At 29.2% G+C, this 22,573-nt stretch overlaps 1 protein-coding gene across 1 annotated transcript; it reads right to left on the reverse strand.

Moving 5' to 3' along the window:
* Window positions 1–3,527: 3,527 nt before the first annotated feature.
* Window positions 3,528–6,437, reverse strand: LOC118063481 (transcription factor MTB1). The gene has a single exon (XM_035077527.2). It carries the CDS (start codon window positions 5,694–5,696, stop codon window positions 3,843–3,845), a length of 1,854 nt encoding a protein of 617 aa, XP_034933418.1. The 5' UTR covers window positions 5,697–6,437; the 3' UTR covers window positions 3,528–3,842.
* Between the last annotated feature and the right edge of the window lie 16,136 nt (window positions 6,438–22,573).

Here is a 22,573-nt window from a genome sequence, read left to right on the forward strand (position 1 = left end):
GCAGTTTTTAGCAAGCAAGTTTTTTTTTCTTGCACTGTTCAATGAACAGTGCAATTAACATGAACAGTGTACACTGTTCACTGCACTGCGTTCTTTTTTTTTTTTTTTTGTGTGTGTTAATTTTTTTAACATAACATTTTTTTTTAAAATTAGAGTAAATTTTAAATGTTAATATTAATTAATTTTATTTATGCTAAAATAAAAAACTATAATTTTTATATGTATTTCATATGTATGAAATTGTAGATACATTTTATTTTATTTAATATCAAAAATATTTTTTTAAAAAAAATAAAAAAAATATTTTTTAAAATATATTTTCCTCAATTTTAAAAGCATTCTTAAAAAAAATTTTTTTTTCAAAAAAAACATTTTAATCAAACTCCCTCACTTTTCCAAACCACAACAGTACCCTACTAATCTTCATTTGGCATCAGTTTTCAGTCTTTTATTTTATTTTATTTTTATTCTCCTTCTTTTTCCATGGACCCACAACCTGTCCGTACGCTATTTGGGACCTGAACAGAAAATCATCCCACAAAGAGAAGGGCGAATCTCTAAGGTATAGCAAGTAAATCCCTTATTAGTCCGGTTGATGATTCTCATTTCTCAGGCCTCACAAAACTTACCTTGCAATACTCTGAAGGACACTGTATTTCTTAAAATAAAAAGTTTATATCACTTTTGAATAGTGACCGTTAGATCATGTTCACTGCCTTCTTTAATTTTCTCAATCTAAGAAAAATAATAAAATAATTCATCTAGAACCATAGTTTCTCTTTCTTTCTTATTGATGAAGAGAAATGAAGATGTAAGGATGTGTTTGAAAATATGAAAGTATATATCACTTTTAAAATATTTATTTATTTAAAAATAAATTAAAATAATGTTAATTTTTAAATTATTTTTTATATCAAAATATTTGAAAGATCTAAAAATATAAAAAAATTATTTTTTTAAAAAAAATTCAAATTTTAAGGGTTCCAAACCAGCTCCAAAAAGATACTTATGCTTTTTGCTTATTTACGAGAAAATTTATTTGATTAATAAATAGCTTCTAGTTCTTTTGCTATTGTTTTAAAACTTTAGTTTTATGGAATTTAAAAATAAAAAGATTTTAATACATGAAAACTTATTTTTTATTTATTTTATATGCAAAAATATATCTCACATTAGTTTTAATCAAATATATATATATATATATATATTAAATCTATTTTTTAAAAAACTATATTTTAAATATATTTTTAAATCACTACCGCAAAATCTAGCCCATTACTAAAAACAACACTAAATTGTAAATTAGCTACAAGAAGAAAGGGTGCATGTGATTCGGCTAATAATGAGCTGATCCCAAGTTGGATCGTATTGTTAAACGTCACAGGGCTGTGAAAGCTGTCATAAACTGATAATTTCTTTTTCTTTTTTTCAGGTGCGTTGTTGTAAACCGATCGCTCCAAGCCCGTTCAGTCCAGTCTTCCGAGAAAGCTAGAATGAAGTCGACCAGAAATGTTGGCGCTCTAGTGAAAAGCGCGTGGAGGATAATGTAAAATAATAAGAAGATGGACATGGTCACGGAACCCAAACACAGTGAGTCTGGTTCCCATCCGGACGGTGGCTTAATCTATCAACACCATAACAAACCCAAATAACTAGCATTGACCCTTGAACCATTAATAGATGGTCTTGTAATAAAAATTTAGTATTAAATAATATGGTTTTTTTGTAATTTTAAATTTGAATAATATAATTATTAATATAATAAATGTTAAAAGTTTACATGATCGTTAATTTTAAAACTTGTAAAATTAATCGAATTACATAAAAACTGCTGAATATCACATTAATTAAAAAATAAAAACCTAGCTCTCCTTTTTTTCAGTCGGTCATGGAGTTTGGAAGACCCCAAATTGCTTGATAAGTCCACATTTTATTTTTCTGGGAGAATAATGGGTCCACAATATATTAAAATCATTGTTTCAATATAGAAGTCTTGGCGATTGTACTGAAAGCTCTTCGAACTTGACCATCACATGGCGTGTGTTTTTTTTTTTCCCTCTTTGCGTATTAGAAAACCTCATGCCGGGTCTTTCAACGCCTCTCCAAGGCAAAGGAAACATTTTTTAAAACAATAAATGTGAGGAAAATAGAGGGCCCAGTGAAGAAGCGTCACGGAAATTTCTTGAGGGCTGCGGAATCATGTTTTTTAAAAAAAATTTAAATTGTTTTTATTTTAAATTATTTTTTTATGATTTTTTATTATTTTACTATGTTTATGTGGAATATAAATATTAACAAATAAAATATATATTATTTTAATATATTAAAATAAAAAACACTTTAAAAAATTATATTTTAAACATCCATTCTCTTCCTGTTACTTCATAATAAAATGGGTTTCTTTTTACCATTTTTCAATCCACACGCAAACTCCAATCACTCGAATGTTCACACGAATTTGACACGGGTTCTTGGTGTAGTAGAGTATCTACCATGTTATTGTCACACTTTTTCTGCCTACATTATTTCGAAGTCGTCGCTTTTTACCTTTTCCTTTAGGGCACACAGACACCACATGATTTTTGTCATTACTCCTCTCTTGGATGAACCTACTCACGGGTGGCAAGAGTGCAAGTCGGCTGCCATTGTATCATAAATCTTGTCCTGTTTTGCTCAGCAATGGGATGGCGGTGCCGCTTTTGGTTCATGACCACCGCTTTATTCGGATCCTGGTGGTGCTACACTGGCGATGAACACTATTGTTTCCTGTCAATGTCCGCCTCAAAGACTCCACGGAAGGAGAGAGGTCTCCTCGAATTCGAGAGCAGGATTCGTCTCTTTTCATGCGCATCTAAAGAAGCTTCACTTGATTTCTAAGAAAAGAAAGACAAGAGAGAAAAGAAAATTCGCGTAGGAATCTCTTTAAAGCTGTTAAAAATATACGGTGATACTTCCTTTTTAAAAAAAAAAAAAAAAAAGAAAAATTGAAATTTCTTGTGAAAATGCGATATGTTTTCATTGCCGAGCTTGAAAAACGCATTTTAAAGGTTCTCTTATTAAGATTATTTTATATATTTTTTCATATTTATTTAGCGTCGTAAGTTGAAATTTTTAGTATAAAGATTCTCTTGTCCTGTTAACAATATTATTTTTATTCTCGACTGAAATAAAAACAATATTATATAAATAGGTTATTATGAATAAAAAATATTTGAGAAGAGAGAATTGCTTCAAACATTTGCCTCGAAGCAGTAATCTCACGAGGAACATGTGAAAATCTCAAACTTTTCAGTCGGGAATTGTTGATGACAGCCACCAGACCTTTCCACGACACGACCACATCACAAACCTACCACCAAACCTCCCACGTGAAAGATAAGTTGATTGAGAGTGAGGGCAAGCAAATGAAGACGACATAAGTGCAATAGCTCGTTGGAGTTCATCAGAAAGAAGCACCGGTCAGGCGGTAACAAAACCATACAGAAGCCATGAAAGCGCTCATAACATGGAAACGAAAGGGAGAGAAATTAATTAAACAAAATAATTTTTTAAAAGAAAAAACAACCAAATATATCAGAGCTAAATAACCAACAATGATACACTTGTTAAAACTTACAAATGTAATTCATCTGGAAAGAATACTTCCTTATGACAAAACATGTATACTATCAACAATCACAGAAAATTTGCTGCCCTACTAGGTCAATAGGTAGTCATTTTTCTACTTCTAGCCAGCTCCTTTTAAGATCCCTTGCAGTATATCAAAACCTCTGAAGAAGCTTTTAAAAGGGTTCTTCACTACATATACGCCTATGGACTATACGTCAGACTCAATTCTCAAACTACCCAGTTGATGATAATGACTGTAATGAGCTGGATTCGCAGGAAATTGCTGCCATCAGCTTTTCCTTCGTTAGCTGCTCGGATCCTTCAGACTTGATCACAAATGTATGGAACACAGTGTCATTTACAGCGGAAAGTTTCGACTCAATGACAGTGACCTGTGCTTCTTTCAATGCTTGAATCACTCTTGATGCTGGATGCGAATCCAATGGACAACTCACTCTTACCATCACCTCATCATTGGAAGCTTGGATATCAACATCTCGAGCTCGATTATGACTTTCTCCTTTTGTGTTAACATCCAATGTCGATGAATCTCTCACAACGCCCTCCAATTTTCCCCTTTCAGCTTCCATTTTCTTGAGCTTTGCTTGAAGGTCATTGATATAAGAAATAGCATCTCCTAACAATGAAGCCTTGTCCATCTTCGAAATATTGGGCACAACAGCTCGTAGTGCATAGAATCGCTGGTTGAGCTTCTCTCGCCGCTGCCTCTCTGCCTCAACATGATTAAGGGGTTCTTCTCTTCCATTAGCTGGCTTCCTGCCCCGTTTACGAGGCCTTCTGTCATCTGCTGCACCTGGCCTTTCTTCCTTGCACGAAGCTTCAACATCTGAATGCTCAGATTCTGCACTAAGTGGTCTGCCAATCACAGAAGGCCCTGAAGTGGCTCCTGAAAAATCAATTTGCACTTGCACCTGCTTTTGACCTTGGTAGTGATTATGCCTAAACTCCTCCCTAACCCCATTAACCAGCTCTTTTAGATTATTCGCTGTGGCTTGTGGCCCATAAACCTCACCTGGTGTCCCTTGTTTCAAACCAAAACTTTGTGCCCAGCTAGAACCATGCAGGCGATTTCGAGTACCAGGAAATGCAAGCCTACCATTCTGGTAAGCATTCCATGAAGGTCTCTCTTCCATCTTTCTGATGGCAAGTTTCTCCCTAAAACCATGACCATGATTTGAGCTGTTCAAATCCTGACCAAAAATCTTCGGAGCTCCTTCAACTCTCTCCACGATCCCAAAATTTGAAAATGGGGAATTCTCATCTTTCTTTTCACTCACCACTGGAATGGCTGCTGCTGCAACTGCAGCATCCATTAGCTTGGTTCTGATACTTGAACTCCGAGTGGAAAACCATGACCTTATTGATTGAACCATCTCGATACTTTCAGGAACAGATCTCACAGAACCTAATTCAAGAACACCAACATCAGTAGCCACCAACACAATTGTCTGAAATCCTGCAGACTTTGCAAGAAATGATCTCACACAATAATCAGGCCCTGATTTCAATGCATCAGAGATCCAGACATGCTTCCCGGAGGCATAACAATTTCCCGGACCACCTTCTCCCCGAGGAAAGGAGAAATACATAGATGCCAAAAAGAACATCTCAGTATCAGTGACCCGGTCCAATCCCAAGGCATAATTATCCTCATCTGATTCGCCAAACAAAGTCTGCAGCTTCTGAATAACTCTCTTTCTCATCCTCTGTTGAGTCTCATCCTCAAGGCGTATATTACGAATTCTAGTGAATTCAGATTCTTCACCTTCTTTAGGCTCCCTACAAGACCCATCTCCCCAACCAAGAACCCAATCACCAGACTTGGAACATGAAATCTGCCAAAATATGGCATAGTTCCAGCTAAAATTCGAGGAGTTGGGGCAGTCCACAAGATCAGAGAGCTTATTTTGCAAATTCTCATCGCCACACATAACCATTAATAAATTTTGATTAGCTACTGAATTTGATAGCAAGTAATTAAAAGCTTTTGAGCCTAAAACAGCAGCAACCATAGTCTTATCTTCATCATTCCATGCCCCGCCTCCCATACCCACCTCAATCTTCATTTCTAAAACCCCAAAATTGAAACTTTAAACTACCCACTAAACAAAAAAGTTTCAAACCTTATTGCTCGAAATCAAATCTTAGTACTGAAACCCCCAGTTTCTATTACAGCTAGAGACTAAAATCTAATACATTTAGCAAGATAAAACAAGCACACATGGTTTCTCTTCTACAACACTGAATTAATAAATCCAGATCTCAAGAACTCAATAAATTTGAAAAAAAAAATCTAATGTTACAGAGAAAAAACAGAAAAAGCAAACTTAAATTGTTGCAAATAAGAAACAAGTTGAAAGAAAACAAACCGGTTGAGCCAACCAGATTGGGATAATGAGACAACAATTGAGGTAAGTAGCAGAATGATATTTATTCTCAGGTGCTGTAAATTTTCCAGGGAAAGTGACAGATTTAGAAGAAGAAAAAAATCCCAGAAAGCAGAAAGAAAATTGGTTAAATATTTCAGAAACAATATGGAATGGGAAAAAGGAAGGCTTTTTTTCTCTTTAGAGCCGAAGTGCAGACAATGAGAGAGGGAAGAGAGAGAGAGCAGGGAGAGGAATGGGTTTGCTTTGCCGTTTGGTGTTTTGCTCTCTTACTCCTTAACTGCATAAGTAGACCATGGTTAGCTCTATCAAATTAGTAACCATGGTTAGAGGAATGATTAAATTAAAAGAAAATTGAAAATTAGTATTTTGAAAGAGAAAATAAAAATAAAACAAGGAGAGAAAGAAAAACTGTTGGAAGTTGAGAAGTAGTCGGCAACTATTTTGTGTAGTTTGTTTGATTTTTTTATGAGAAATAAATAAAAGCTGTAAACAAACAGCACACACACACCGTGCTACTTTTAAACTGTTGTTCACACAACATCGTTTTTTTCATGCGACTTTCCAGCAACAGCTTCGTTAACAATGTTTTTAGTGACGATTGAGACATCAGAATTAAGAGATTCCCTTATTTGCCAGTACCCGTGTTGCGATGCAACTTATTTTTTATTAAATTTTTTTATTTTTTATTTTTATTTTTTTTATTTTTGTGTTGTTGAATTGTTTTGGTATATTAATTTCAAAAAATTATATTATTTTAATATATTTTTAAATAAAAAATATTTTAAAAAATAACCATAACTATTTTTTTTAAATACCATTGAATATTTCCTGCGTAACATTTTGATGCGTATACTGTACATTTGTTATCACTTCAATGATCACTCCTGTACGATGTGCTTGGATTGGTGGTCAATGCTAGACTGTGAATATATCGCTTCAACTTTTTGAATCATGTTAATTTTTTTAATATAATAAAATGATACAAAGATGATGCTGATATTTTTAAATGAGAAAACAAATTTAGAACTCAGGTTATTCATTAGAGTTCAATAATTTTAATTAATTTAATAATATAATTAAAAAAAAAATGATAATAAAAAACTCAAGTTATTGATCTGATAAATTCAATAATTTTTGTTAATTTAATAGTATGACTATAAAAAACCTACAAAAAAATTTCAATGACTATTTAAAAAAATAAATGTTTGTCAATATAATAAAACAAATACTCTCTAAATACTTTTAAAATATCTCGACAATCTTATTTGATAACAAAGCAAGAATTGAATTGAAAACGAGATAATCTCTTAAAAAGAAATTACTTACAAAGCTAATATTAAAGGACGAACTAAAAAAATTAATTTAAAAAAAAATAAAAAATCCTAACTCGAGTCAGCTTACCAAATTCATGGTCCGATCATGAGACAGGAAAAACCCTGCATAGAAGAAATTGACAAAAACAACACTTCAACTCTTAAGCAAACAAAATGATGAAAGACAAATATGAAAAAAAAATCAATTTAAAGAAAAACATCGGAAAACCTCCTAGGGTCAAACCGAGTTAAATCAACTAACTTATGACCTGATATATGAGATCAGGATAACCCCATGAAAAGAAAGGGGAAAAAAATCATGAAGCTCAAAGTCCAAAAATCTAATGTAGAAGAATAAAATTAAAGGAAAAACCAATATTAAAAAAAAAGTTAAAAAAGGATCTAAGATGGATTTTATTATCTTAAATTAAGTATAACTCCCAATTTTAGTAGAGGAAAAATAATATAAGTATATGACTAAATTAATTGAAATCCAAAAAATCCAAAAATTATAAGTTTTTAAAGTAAGTTTAAAAATTTACATATATTATAAAAAGATGCTCCATATAATTTATTTTTTTCATATAATTTACATTCTTTATCAATACTTTCAAGTATCTTCTTTTTTTCAATATATATAACCAAACAATCATTCAACCAGTCATTTACACAACTAACCATAAATTATTCACTTTAACTAACCAATACATGACCATAAATCATTTATTTTATCAATTTCTTAGTCTTTTTTCAAGTTACATTGAAAATCCAACTACAACTAAACAACATAATTAAATCTTTTTCAATCCTCATCAACACAACAACACATTCTAAATACAAATAGCTAACAAATATTTACTCTTGTTCCAAAAGCTCTCTTCCTCCCCTTAAAATATCGGCTCTACTTTCACCATAAACATCCAATTTTTCTTCTCCAATTATGTTTTATTTGAAGTTATTTACATCCTATTCCTTTAAAAGAAAATCACATTTTCACAATGTTACTTTCCCATATTTAACATTTAAGAAACCTAATTCATAATTTAAAAATTTTGCATAACCTTTATTAGTTTTTACTTAACCTTGTACAATTGAGTTTATAATGTCTTACCCGATAATAATACGAACTTTGAATGTTAATCAATTGAAGTTTTCTACTCCTCTTTTTTTGTCTTAATGTTGTGAATTTCCTCTCTCTACTCTCACTCTCTCTTGATTTTCCCCTTGATTATTGAATTAGATGTGTTCAATATCCACCCCCTCATCTATCTTGCTTTAAATCTTGGTTTCTCTCTAGGATTTTAGTGAGGAAGCTCTTATTTTTTTCTCTCTTCTAATTTTTTTCAGTACCGGCCAATAGTTTAAAGAGGAGGAAGAAGCTGAATTTCCAGTTTTCTCAACTTATTTATGAAAATGCCATTAATAAACCTAGAAGTTATTTTTGGTTCAATTGTTGATATTCTCACATGGACTTTACAAATCTAGATGACTCTAAAATTTAACTCAAGATAGACAATATATCAAGAGACTCTCATGAAATTTCAGCTAAATCTAATAGTTACATCGAAAGTTATGGGTTATTTTACATCAAAATCAAAATTTTCTTATTCAATCATTGCTAGAACCATTTCGGTTATTCTACTAATTTATCCAGACCATTTTTTTATTCTAAAATATATTTATTTTTTTATTTCATCATTTATTCTATTTACAAATTTATTATAATTTCACAATAATGCCATCGATTTTTAACTGGGGTTTAAACTAACACTTTTTTAACGCAATTCTTTCTTATTTTTTATTTCTTATTTCCATTATAATTCTTCAGAATTATTTTTTCATTTTCAAAATACTTCTATTTTAAATTTTATCTTATTCTTCTATCCATCAAATTTCATTACCGATTTCAGCATGATATATTCTTCATATGTATTTTTTTTGGGTAGTGTGGGGGCAAGTGCCCACGTGCTGGTTTCTTCCGTGCTCAAGTTGAATATTTGTGTGTCTTATCATTACATTTTTTTTCCAACTATTTTTGTTTCTTCTGATCAAATAGTAAAATATTAATTATACGATTGTATATAAATTCTTAATATTAAATGTTTGTAAAATAACCGTTACTAAAATGTTAGCAACTCCCATAAATATCCAACGGTAATAATAATTTTATTTGCATGATAAAAGTATTTATACTGAGATATTTTGTTTAATGTTTGTCAATCATTTTTCGGACATAAATTTATAATCCTCCTGAAACATAATGTTCATTATGCATATATAGTTTTTGCATGTGCAGTCCAAGGAACAAATTAATATGTAATTTGAATTGCATGTGAACTTTGTATGATAAAAAAAGAAAACCATATAAATTTTAAATTTATATTGAATTAATTATACGTTGGTTCACATGGTTGATTTATTAATTTATATACGTATAATTAATTAAGACCAATCTTGGTTCGAATGCTATTTTCTCCCTTGTGATTCCACTGTTAAAGTTGTCATTATAACTTTTATTTGACACAAAGAGCGTGTTTGGCAGTGTGGTAGCGGTTGCTTTTCAAATAGCTTTTCGTGCCGAAATACATGCCAATGATGTTTTTTCATTTTTTAAAAATCATTTTTGACATCAGCACATCAAAACGATCCAAAAAGTACAAACCGAACTCAATTTTAGCCAAAAAAAAAAAATTTGAATTTAGGCAAAACACCGTTTGGAACGCAATGCCAAACGATGCCTACCGTTATGCATTTGCGAAAACATAAACAGTTACCGACAATAATAAGCCAATTAAAATCTTGTTAGCAGATTATATATATATATATATATATATATATATATATATATATAGGTGTCCGGGTCAGTTTTTGCACACCTCGATTAATTTTACAGGCCCTGAAAAGATTATTGGTATAATTGTTCGGTAAGGTAGATGTCGGGCATTTCATCTATTATTTTATATGTGAAAACAAATTGGGTATAACATCTTATTCTACTGAAAATAAAATGAAAAGGAATTGAAATATATCTTGTTGATTCCACTGTTAAAGTTGTCATTACAACTTTTATTTGACACTTATACCCTTATGCATTTGCGAAAACATAAACAATTACCGACAATAATACGCCAATTAAAATCTTGTTAGCAGATTATTGGTATATATATATTTCTTATTAATGTAGGTGTCTGGGTCAGTTTTTATACACATTGACTAATTTTACAGGCCCTGAAGAGATTATTGGTATAATTGTTCGGTAAGGTAGATGTCGGGCATTTCATCTATTATTTTATATGTGAAAAAAATTTGGGTATAACATCTTATTCTACTGAAAATAAAATGAGAAGGAATTGAAATATATCTTGTTGATTTTGAGGGCAAAATAAATATTCGGTTAATATTATTGTGAAAATAATTGAATAATTCATATGATGACATCACCTTGTCAACAAATGATAGAAAAATATATAATTTTAAATGAGCAGTGGGGGAATAAAAGATGCCATATGTTGCATTGAAAATTTGATTTTATAACAATTCAAGGGAAATTATCGTAAATATCTATTTTTGTTAAGTGAAATTTTATGCCAGTGAAGAAACGAGTGAATATTATGCCTAGGACAAGAATGAAAAAATCTCAGCACTTGTTGTAGCACTAGTAAACTGATCAAGTGCTTGCTACATAATCCTAATCCTGTGAATATATGTGATGAAGATTCTATGATTAAATCTTTAGCTAAAGTCAAAAGATTGGATGATGCATCAAAGGGAATAATTTTTTTTTTTTAATTTTTTATAATTAATTTTGATATTTATGAAAATAAAACTAAATAGTAGCTATTCAATTTAATTTAAAATATAATTATTTCTTTAACAATTATATAGTTTCATTTATAGTCATAATATTAAAAAAAAAATGTTTCTTTATAATATTTTTAAGTCTATTAAAACATGTTACTATACAGAAAACAGTACACAATAAAAAATATATTTTTTATTTTCTTAATCTTGTCTTCTTATTTTTTTAGAGGTTTAGACGGTTTGATTGTATTATGGAGATGTTGTGTCTGTATATGACAAATAAACATCTTAAAAACAGTATTTTCATGCCTCTAAATCAATTCTTTATTTGTTTCCATCTTAAACTATTTTTCTAATAAAAATAAATTTTTTAAAATACAATCAATCATTACTATATTTTCAAACACTCTATAAATTTATAAGTAAATAAAAATCACTTATGTGGATACTCTAAGTAAGGACTAGAGATCTATAGAACTAGACTCGAGGAGAAGAACTAGTATAGAGTGGTTTGATTTTTTACATAAATTATATCGAGTAAATACTTATATGTTTATCTATAAACGCTCGAGTAGGAGATTATTGGCATACTTGTTTGAAAAATAACTCTATTACTTTTACTATTAATTGATTAATTAATTAACAACGATGTCTTGTATTTACTATAAACAATTTATAAAACTAATTGGTCTGGTTCTAAGACAGCTTAAAATGACTAAATAAAACAATTTGTAATGTTTTTTGGATTCATTGGTATATTGAATACTATCAATAGAGTTTTAATTTCTAAAATTATAAGTTAAAGATTTTATTATCAATTATTAGTGATGTCATTTTAAATTTATCTATTAGATATTTTATGTCATTCAATCTGATTAGATTAGATTAGTTATATATTCATTTATTAGATTAGATTTTTATTTTGATTAATCAGGTCAAATCAGAAGGAGATAAAGTCCAATTTGATTAACTAACTAGAATTGAATGTGAAAATAAACGAGGTATTCACCCTATTCAAACCTCACCTGATTTCTTATCATTTTTATTTTATCTTATGGAGTTATAATTTTATTTTTTAATACAAGTAAACCTGGTTTTTTTATCTTATTATTCATAGAGGTTTTTTATAGTTTTTATATGGATTTGAAATTCAAGCTCTATGTTTTAGTTTTATGATTAATGGATGAACATATAGTTCATTTTTAAGCTTAAATTTTATTTTTAAAAATTTGATTTAAATTAAGAAATATTATTCTTTCATTTTCAATCCCTCAATTTATTGTTCATCTTAATTTATTTAAATGATCGTGTGATTTTACTTAGTGTTTTATTTTACATGCCACGAATCTCAAAACTCACCTCTTCTGATAGCCCATGAGAGTGTCGTGTAGCGCGCAGAGCATATCGATCATCATCAAGAAAGCAAGGAGAGGGCGACGAGGGTGGGTCCTAGCGTTCAAGTTTCTGGGCTAACAAAATATATAAATCCCCGCACTGGAGGTCTTGGCCAACAGTTAAAAAAACTTGTTTTTTTTTTTTTTTATATATCCTGGGTTCAAACTTTATCATGCACGTCTGTCATCTCCGCAGTACCTTACATGCTCACTGGATTTGCAGGATATTCAGTGAGCCGTTGGATTAGTCCTGGTGAGCGCAAACTGGCCCGGACACCCACGTAAATAAAAAAAAAATATATATATATATATATATATATATATATATATATATATATATATATCCCCGAATTCATTTGTGTTAATCAGCTTTGATATTTTCGTGAAAGAAAATGAACCAATCGCTTAGGTTGCGGCCTTCAAGTAATCCTGATGTTGAAAGCTAACCACAGAAATCCTAGGAGGCCGACGTATGTTGATAAGTTTGAGGTTTCGAAGCTGAAATAAAAGATTTGACTTTGTGTACAAAACAGCACCACTCTCCCGCCCCAAAAACAAATTGAGTAGAATCCAAGGCAAATAAAAGCTGAAAGCGATACAAAGCCAAAATCTAATCGTGGGTACATTTACTTATCATCATGTTAAGTATTATCCATGGGCACTTAAATTACTGCCATCATGCTTTGGATACGAGGACTCTGGCATCTCTTTCATAACCAAGCAACCATTGATATCAATTTAAAGAGATGGTTTATCTGGTCCCATCTTGTGTTTGTTATTCAATAATCACGAGTTTGAGTTCTTTTAAAGTTATTGAAGACTTATATGGTCGTTAACTTTATGATTCATGGAATTAGTTAAGTTATGCGTTGTTAAAGAACCATCTCAACCAAAAAACTTGAGTTATTAGGTAAGGTTCCAAGATATGATTTATATTACTCTACAACACACCCCCTTAAGTAAAAGTCCATTAGGTTTGAAACTTGCACATACTCAAATTATCTTGTGCTTGATTTTTATCAAATAAATAAATATAGTAAAATTCAAACTCGTGACCGCTTGATCATTAAAATTCTGATACCATGTCAAATAATCATCTGAACTCAGAAGCTTAAGATGAGATTCTAAAATATTATTTATATTATTTTATAACCTGCACCAGCTAATCTATTAATCTATATTATTAATAATAATAAAAAAAAAACAATGGATAACATATTCGAGGATTGATGGCTAGGAGATATTTGTTTCCTTCACTGATGATGTTGCAGACAAGAACAAACTTGTGCCGGGCCACAGGTCTGACAACAGCCACTCAAATCGTTTTTTTCGTGAAATTGCCGAATGATCCAAACGGAACATGTGCAGAGGTTAAATTATTGAAGCAGTTATTGGACTGTGGTGGGGGTTGTGTTCTTATTTTCATTATAAAGATCAAAATGGTTATTGTACTCTTCGACCATTCCAATCTCCGATGATAAACGTTCACTCAGCAAAATCATCGAGTTTTGGAGGACATTATTACTAGCAAGTTCCCCGTACTTCATGCTTTATTGATGTAAAACACTTGCTTGCTCGTTCTCCGATCTGGCAGGGTCTTGCTAATCAGAAGCTCAATCATATCAATTTTTTTTATAATAAGGTAGCATCAGATAATAAAATTAAGATAATGGGGGCATATTTCTATGTATTCCTTGCAATTGAAGGTAACTTTAAAATCGTTACAAATGAATTTATTTTATGTTAGTATCTTTTAACCCTTGTTAAATTTTTTTAGAACAGTACTACCCAATTGCAACTTATTATAACAATTTATTTTCTAGCCTATAAAGAGTGTGCTTGATTTTGTTTTAGCGATAGACGTGTTTAAACAGGATATTTATTTATAGATTGATTTACTCATAAATTATTATTATTGATCTTTTATATAACTTCTAAGATTAAAATTCTATATGAACCAATATATTTTTATTCATGAAAAAACAAATGTATATTTATATCCGTCAATTACTAGAGAAACAAATTTAGTAAAATTAATTAAAAACTCTAAGAAATAGCAAATACAGGCACAAAAATTCAAGTAAAACCACAATTTCTTAAAAATACAATAGTTGGAAAACGGATATCTTTGTATTTCCCCTTAAATCTAATACATAATTAAGCCGATGAGTTAATAGCATGGATGATAATTTTAACTCGACACAGACCGAATCAATATAAATGAGTGATTTTTTTAGATAGTTATTGATAGATAATGACTATAACATGTATATTGTTAAATAAATCTGACAACTGATTCAAATTCAATCTTAATAAATATATCCAAAATTTAATCAATATAATATAAATATTTAAAAACTATAACAAATAAATAACTAGAAAACAATATCTATTTTTGTAGTATTTGATATTGTGATAGGTTGGTAGCAGTTTTTTTTTAAGTGTTTTTTATTTATAAATATATCAAAATATTTTTTTTACTTTTCAAAATAGTTTTTATTTTATATCACACGGTGCAGTCTGGTTCATTTATAGCCCTGTTTGTTTTTACGTTTCAAAAACACTTTTTAAAAAAATTAAATTTTTATTTTTTACTTTACTTCAAATTAATATTTTTTAGTTTGTTCAAATCATTTTAATGCGCTTATATCAAAAATAATAAAATATAATAAATATAATATATCCAAAATTTAATCAATATAATATAATTTTTTAAAAATTATAACCAATAAATAACAAGAAAACAATACAATGAGAAGTAGATGTGTAAATATCTATTTTTGTAATATTTGATATTATGGTAGGTTGGTAGCTGTTATTTTTTTAACTATTTTTTATTTAAAGATGTATCAAAATCTTTTTTTTTTTACTTTTCAAAATAGTTTTTACTTAATATCACATAATACAGTTTGGTTCATTAATAGCCCTATTTGTTTTTTGAATTTTAAAAGTGTTTTTAAAAATTATTTTATTTATTTATTTTACTTCAAATTAATATTTTTTTAATGTTATTAAATTATTTTAATATATGATATCAAAAATAATTTTTTTTTAAAAAAATATTATTTTAACATTTTTTCAAATAAAAATAACTACCAAAAATTTTCATTCAGGATCGAATCCTCAGCCATATGACCCGTTCCAAATGATGGAACCTAGTCAAGTTGGTATCTCTCACGCATAAGTGGAATGATAACCGAACCAGGACCATTAATTTGGTAGCATACAGAGTCAAATTTCATGAAACACCATGAATTGTTGTCCTCAAGTGTCATTAACATAATTTTAAGGGATATAGTTTAATTAATTAGATTTTATATTTATTTTTTAAAAATTATTAGTTAAAGTTTCATAAATCTTAAGATCACTAAAAATTTATATAATAATTAATTTTAGAAACTATAAGATTAATTGAGATAGAATGCAATATCATTCAAATATTTATATTAATAATAAAAAAAAAGGTGTCATTGAACATTTAGACTGAATTAGCATACTCAGTCAACATTTAGACTCAATAAACATAGTACATAGAAACTTACAGTGAAAAGGAAGCCGTCAACAATGAAAAAAAAGAGAGAGGACTATTGGTGAAAAAAAAGTTGTCGATGTTACCGTGATTGATTGATTGTTGAATAGCCGAGACAGAGATTAAAAGTTTGTTTATTTTTATATTTTTAAAAAAATTAAATTTTTATATTTTTTTAATCATTTTAATATATTAATATTAAAAATAATTTTTATTATATTCTTAAACAACTCATGGTAAAAATTAAAAAGTAGGGTAAATGTTGTACGTTGTGGGTGGCTAATGCTGATGTAAAGGGCTGGACTCCTAGAGGTAGAAATTTAGTGCAATTTTTTTTTTTTTTTGGGTTTAAATGAAAAAAATAGTTTCAAGCTCGTGGTTAATAGATTTTATTAATTTTAATAATAATAGTTGTTTTTTAAAAATTTTTTAAAAAATTATTTTTGACACAATATATCAAAATAATCTAAAATAATAATAAAAAATTAACTTAAAACAAAAAAAATTAAAAAAATATTTTTTAAATAAAAAACAAACATATTCTTACATGTTATTCTTCCGTGCTAGTTAACAGCTAGGTGATCACATGGGATGCTCGTGCACTTATAATTGTCAGTAATAAATATACCCCTTCTCCTTCCAGCTTCACCGCTCATCGCCAAATAATAATAATAATAATAATAATAATGAATTTATCAACGGATAGAGACTGGAAGAGAATTATATTCTGGGAGAGTCCAAATCAAAATCTTTGAAAAGCTAAATGAGAAATTTCTATTATTGAACCAAGTTTTCCATTTCTTCTGCGCTCTTACGACCAAATACTCGGATTCTAAGATACTGTGTTCCACATGCTGATGGTAACGTAAACATGTTTCCCTTAACAAATAAATAAAAAAAAAAAAGAGAGAGAAACGTAAACGGGACACTTCTATAGGTCAGCGAGATTCAAATTTCATGTACCACGCCACGCCACGCCACGCAGCTCCTTTATCACGCGTTTTGGGTGTCTATATAAATTCTCGCTCACTTAAAAAATCTTACACGTTTACGCGTCCATGCCTTCCATGTGCTACTCATGCGATGACTACGTGTCACATGCTCATCTCTCCTTGATTCTTTCCTGCTACCGATGAAACCACCATACACAAGCGTTGGGCTAACTACTAGTCTGCAACTCACATTCCTACCGAGAATTCGAATCGTAGCATCATCGATTATTTTTAAATATGTTTTTTATTTTAAAATATTTTATTAAAAAAATATATTTTTAACATAAAAAAATCTTAAAAGTATTTAAAAACACTTTTCAAGGCAAAACAAATACATTCTTTACACATTAATAAACCAGTCTCCAATCTCTTAAATTTTATTGAAAATTTCTTTGAATTTAACATGTTCATCTCCTTCATATCTTCCTGTTATTGTTAAAAAAAATAAAAAATTAGAAAACTTAGGCTGAATTTTAATTTTAAATTACTATATTATGTAGTAAGCCTAAGAATTTTGAGTTTGAATTATAATTGGGGATTTGATGAATTGAATGAGAATGTAAGATTGGTTGGATAGATATTAGAAAATCTAATATAATGGAATAAGATTGAGAACTTAAATTTATTAATTAAAATCTTAATTACAAAGGAAAATGACTTAATTAAAATCAAATAAAAAATTTATAGACAGATTTAAGGTAACTCTTGACTCAAATTACTAAACAAAATTTGTTTTAAAACATTTCCATAATGCTAGCAATTATTCCATTTATAAAAACAATTAAAGATTTGAAATTGAAACTGGGTTTCCAAAGATTTTGGACTGATGTGGTTCTTTTAAAACTAGCCTTTTTTTAGGCCTCCAAAATTATTATCGTTTCATGTCACAATGTTGTCGTTTAGTAGACCAAAAATATCAGCGGGGACACGTGTCAGATAGCTGTGGTGAGTGGCCATTCTATCGTCAATGTAACACCTCTTCCTGCCCCGGACTTCGTTAGTCAGTTGTCTTCGAGTGCGTTTAAAATTGAATCTGACTTTGTTTTAAAATATTTTTTATATTTTTTAAAAATTTTATTTTTAATATCAATATATAATAATTTTAAAATACTAAAAATATAATTTAAAATTAAAAAATCAAATTTTAATAAAAAAATTAAAACTCACTCAAAAATACACGTTCAACTCTCATTATCTTCCTCGTGTAGCTTGTTTCTCGTCTAAAAAATACAAAAAAGAAAGAGAAAGAGAATCGACAGGACAAGTAAAAATTATTTTTAATATTAGTAAATTAAAAAAATCTAACAATTATAAAAAAAATTTATAAAACCTTATTTGAAACATAATTTCAAAATGCGTTGTGACTAAATTTTTTAAATAAACATTGAAAAAATAAAATAAATAGAAATTTTAAATTCTTTATTTCATATTACCGTCTTTCTTGAAAAAAAAAAATCAACTTTTTGAGACAAAAATTATATATATTTTCTCAACTTAAAAGCGTAAAAAGTAATATTTTTCTCTATAAGTGTATGTATAAAAAAGAAACTTCCGGTTTCATAGATAAACAGCTGAAAGATGTTCGACACACTGTTCACACACCATACCCCTCCTAGGGACCCACCTAAAAAGTAATGTTAATGTCACTGTTTTTAACGTTTTTAGAGAGCGCAAGAGAGGACGATTCCATTTTCCACTGGCAACCCGACACCTTGTTTTATCAAGTGGTATTTGGATTTCTCTGCTGGCTGAAGCCCAGTCCCCGAAGAGTTAAAATCTAGAAAATATTAGTTATTTGACACGGTTGTCTCGTGGGTTAAGTTGTTTTTCTCACATGATATTATTTAAAATTTTAGAAATATTATTTAAAAATAAATTTAATTTATATAAAATATAAAAAGTTATAGATGCATTAGGAATCGTTATTTAAAAAAATATTAAATAAAAAAAATAAAAAATCAATAAGAGGTGTAGTGGTTAAAATATAAATATAAAAAATATTAAAAAAAAAACTAAAAGAAAAAAAAAGGTATGTATTGTTAGGCCTGACAAGTCATGCTAGCATGTTTGACTTATTTGAAAAGGATCCATGCACACATGCACTGATTTTTTATTTAATAATGGGGGATATTTTAAAAAAAAAAAAATTAGACAACATATCATTTGTTTTTTCTCTTATTCGGCCTAATGTGGTAATCTAGAAGAGAGAGCTAATGATTTTTTCACCTAAATCCATTTTTCCAACTTGTTTTTAACTCAAAACATATAGAAAACACCTTAATTAGATATTCTGAGAAACTTATCATTGCCTTTAAAAAAAACATAAAAAACCGCTCAAAACCTGAAATCAAATCAAAGATATTTCCAAACTTAAATATGGTTTTTTAGACAATTTAAAGGTGAAAAAAAACCTAAAAAACTTATATTATCAAATAGAACCATTTTACACCAAAATCAAGTATTTTTATGGCCAAAATCAATATTAATATTGATTCTCTTTCTCTACTGTTGAAATTTGATGATTCTCTCTTATCTCTCAAATCATGACTTAAAAATAAAAATATAAAAGTTTTGGATTAAAATTGATTATTGTGGAATTTTGAAAATTAGTGATGCTGGAAAGTATAAGGACTGTAATGAACATTTCTCCCATTCATTACCTTTAATTTTTTTCATTTTGATCCCCTATAATTTCACATTTTCCTAGCATATTAAACAAAAATTAGCTTACAATTTGGTAATGTAAGGGGGGGGGGGAATTGAGATAAAACACTATGAATTTTTGTGAGGGGATCCAAAGTATATTTTTCACAGTGAATTACTCACACGTTCTAGAGTTTTGTAAATATTTTTTATGATATATATAATGGCTTTTTACGCTTTTAAATTAGAATATTAGTTGATTATGATTAGTTATAAATACATGACATATTTTTATGGTGATATATGTAAAAAGAAAAAACTTGCCTAATTTTTTTTTTACAGAGACATATGAACCAAATAAATACGATACAATAAATATAAAAAAATAATAAAAACATGCCACATGCAGAAAACAAATCACAGCTAACCAACACCTCAACTGAGAATATAAGAAATCACAAATATATTATGGAAAGATAAACTATCCCTTTTAAAAAAAAAAAAAAACATAAGAAACCAAATCAATGTAATACATGAATATTTTTCAGCTTTAGTTAGTACTTAATACTAGATTTGACACCTCTCTCTATCATTAGAATTCATTATTGAAAAAATATATATTTTTTTTTACTAAAAAATGAAAAGGATCCCATTTATTTTTTCATCATTCCGTTCTATATTATAAATTTAAATTTTATTTAACTAGATTGATTTCTAATTCAATTTGAAAGTTTATTAAACATCTTAAATTTGCAAAAAATTGCAAATAAAGTAAGAATCTAACATATAAAATATTACAATATATAAAAATGAAATTAAAAATCTATAAAACTCAATAATTAAAATAAAAATACTGTTCATTAAACAGTGCTACATTATAATATACAGAACTCAGTTCACGTGCACTTGAGGGTTGAATGTTTGAGCGAACCCCTGCACGGGACCAGGAGGAAAAAGTCAAAGCAGTAAGCACCGCAGGCTTCTCTCGTTGTATCTTTCCTTCTTTTTTCCTCCCTAATCACGTGGCCTTCAGGAAAAAGAATACAAAGGGTACGCTTTCCCGGCCTGAGCTTCGATTCCCACCGTCACAATCAGGTACATTAATGGTTGACATTTTGGCAACTTGATGTCCGTACATGGCAAATGGCATCTTTACCTCTATGCACATATGAACATGCCGTTGGGAAATTAATTTCGGAAGAAAATTACAGTGTTTAGTTTAACTATATGATATTTAACATAAACATAAAATTTCTAATTAAATATTAGAATAATATTTTGACTAATATTATGAACTTTACGTTAAAATCTTAAAATATCAAAATAATGAGCTACTTGAGTGTACAATAAGTGTTGTAAATGTTAAACAAAATGTATAATATATTTATTTGGTGAAAAACTTAAAATGCATAAAAAAATGTAAATTACATCGTTTTCAAAGATTATATAATTTATTTTTAAGACTTTATTTATCATCACTTTGTTGCAAATGAAGTGCATGCAAACACTCTTCTAGGATTTCTATAACATTAATGAGAAATTATACTATTTATTGAGGTATATGAACTTAGTAAAACCGTGTCGTATTCTCTCTTTGCAAAAAAAAAAAAAAAAAAAAGAATCTAAGCTTTAGGACGGTAGAAGAGACAGCATGAAAACATGAGGAGAGATAAGACCAAAGTGTTGATTTCCGATGTCTAGAATAGCCCCCTTCAACCCCTGTTTACACTGATTTTTGAAAACAAAAGTGATGCAAAGTTAATTCTATTAATTACCTGCATTAATTCTATTCATTTTAACCCTTAATTACACAGGCTGATATTTTTTTAAGATTAATTTTATATTTGTTTATACACTTGATTTTCGACATGCTAATGTTCAACGTGAAAGGATTTAAGTTGAAGAATAATTTCTATAAAATCTTAAACCAAATTTTGAGTGAAATCTACAATTAAATTGATTTTAAATGCATTCATTAACTATATTTCAAACCAATTTTCCTAACAGATAAAACATGGAAGAGCAAATGAGATTCAAACTTATACATCGATCAGGCTACCTAGATAGTCCAGGATAGACATGGGACAAACAAAAATTTAACAGATTCAGCCTGTGAACCTGTCTGGTTTTAGTTTATATGAGGACCTATTATTAATTATTAATATTTGAGTACTGATTAATAGCTTAAGGAAATTATTTACAACTATTTTTGGAGAAAATATTTTGACTGACAACATAATTATCAAGAAGCTTATAACTAAACCTGTAATTAATATCTTTCTTTTCCAATATATTTTAAATTTAATTTTAATATTAACACTTAAAAAAATATTAAAATATAAAAAAAGTAATGTTAAACTAAAACAATCTATTTTTTTTAAAAAAAAAAACACGCGTCTAACCAATGGTTCCAAACACCCGAAGGCTGCAGAGGGTAAAACTTTTCAGAGCGCGATTATTTTTCCTTAAGAAAAAGCAGCACCTCTTGTCGGGGGGCTGGGGCCCTGGCCTGGGCCCATAATTGAAAGGTCAAAACACACAGTGCCACGAAGTCATGTGGTCTTCGTTTCATCGAGAAAAATACAAAGGGTAGGCAGAAGGCGACCCTAGCAAGCTTGATCATGAACTACGGATTCGTTTGATCCATTAATAGGGCAACACGGTTTCACCGTCGCGGTGAAGCACATCAAGTTATAAGATTCGGCATCCTTCCTTTTTATAGATATCAGGCCTCCCTTCACCGTCAAGTATAATTACAGTAGTTGATTAGAAAAAGAAAAAGAAAAAGAAAAAGAAAGACTATAAATTGATCTTAACCCTAATATCAAGATTGATCCCAGGACAATTTTAGGAAAGGTAGTTTAAATGGATATTGACCGAA

Source organism: Populus alba, chromosome 2 (assembly GCF_005239225.2).
Source record: "Populus alba chromosome 2, ASM523922v2, whole genome shotgun sequence".
NCBI lineage: Eukaryota > Viridiplantae > Streptophyta > Magnoliopsida > Malpighiales > Salicaceae > Populus > Populus alba.

What these genes read in the sequence shown, in the direction of transcription:
- LOC118063481 (XM_035077527.2), bottom strand. Translation starts at nt 5,696, where the DNA reads ATGAAGATTGAGGTGGGTATGGGAGGCGGGGCATGGAATGATGAAGAT.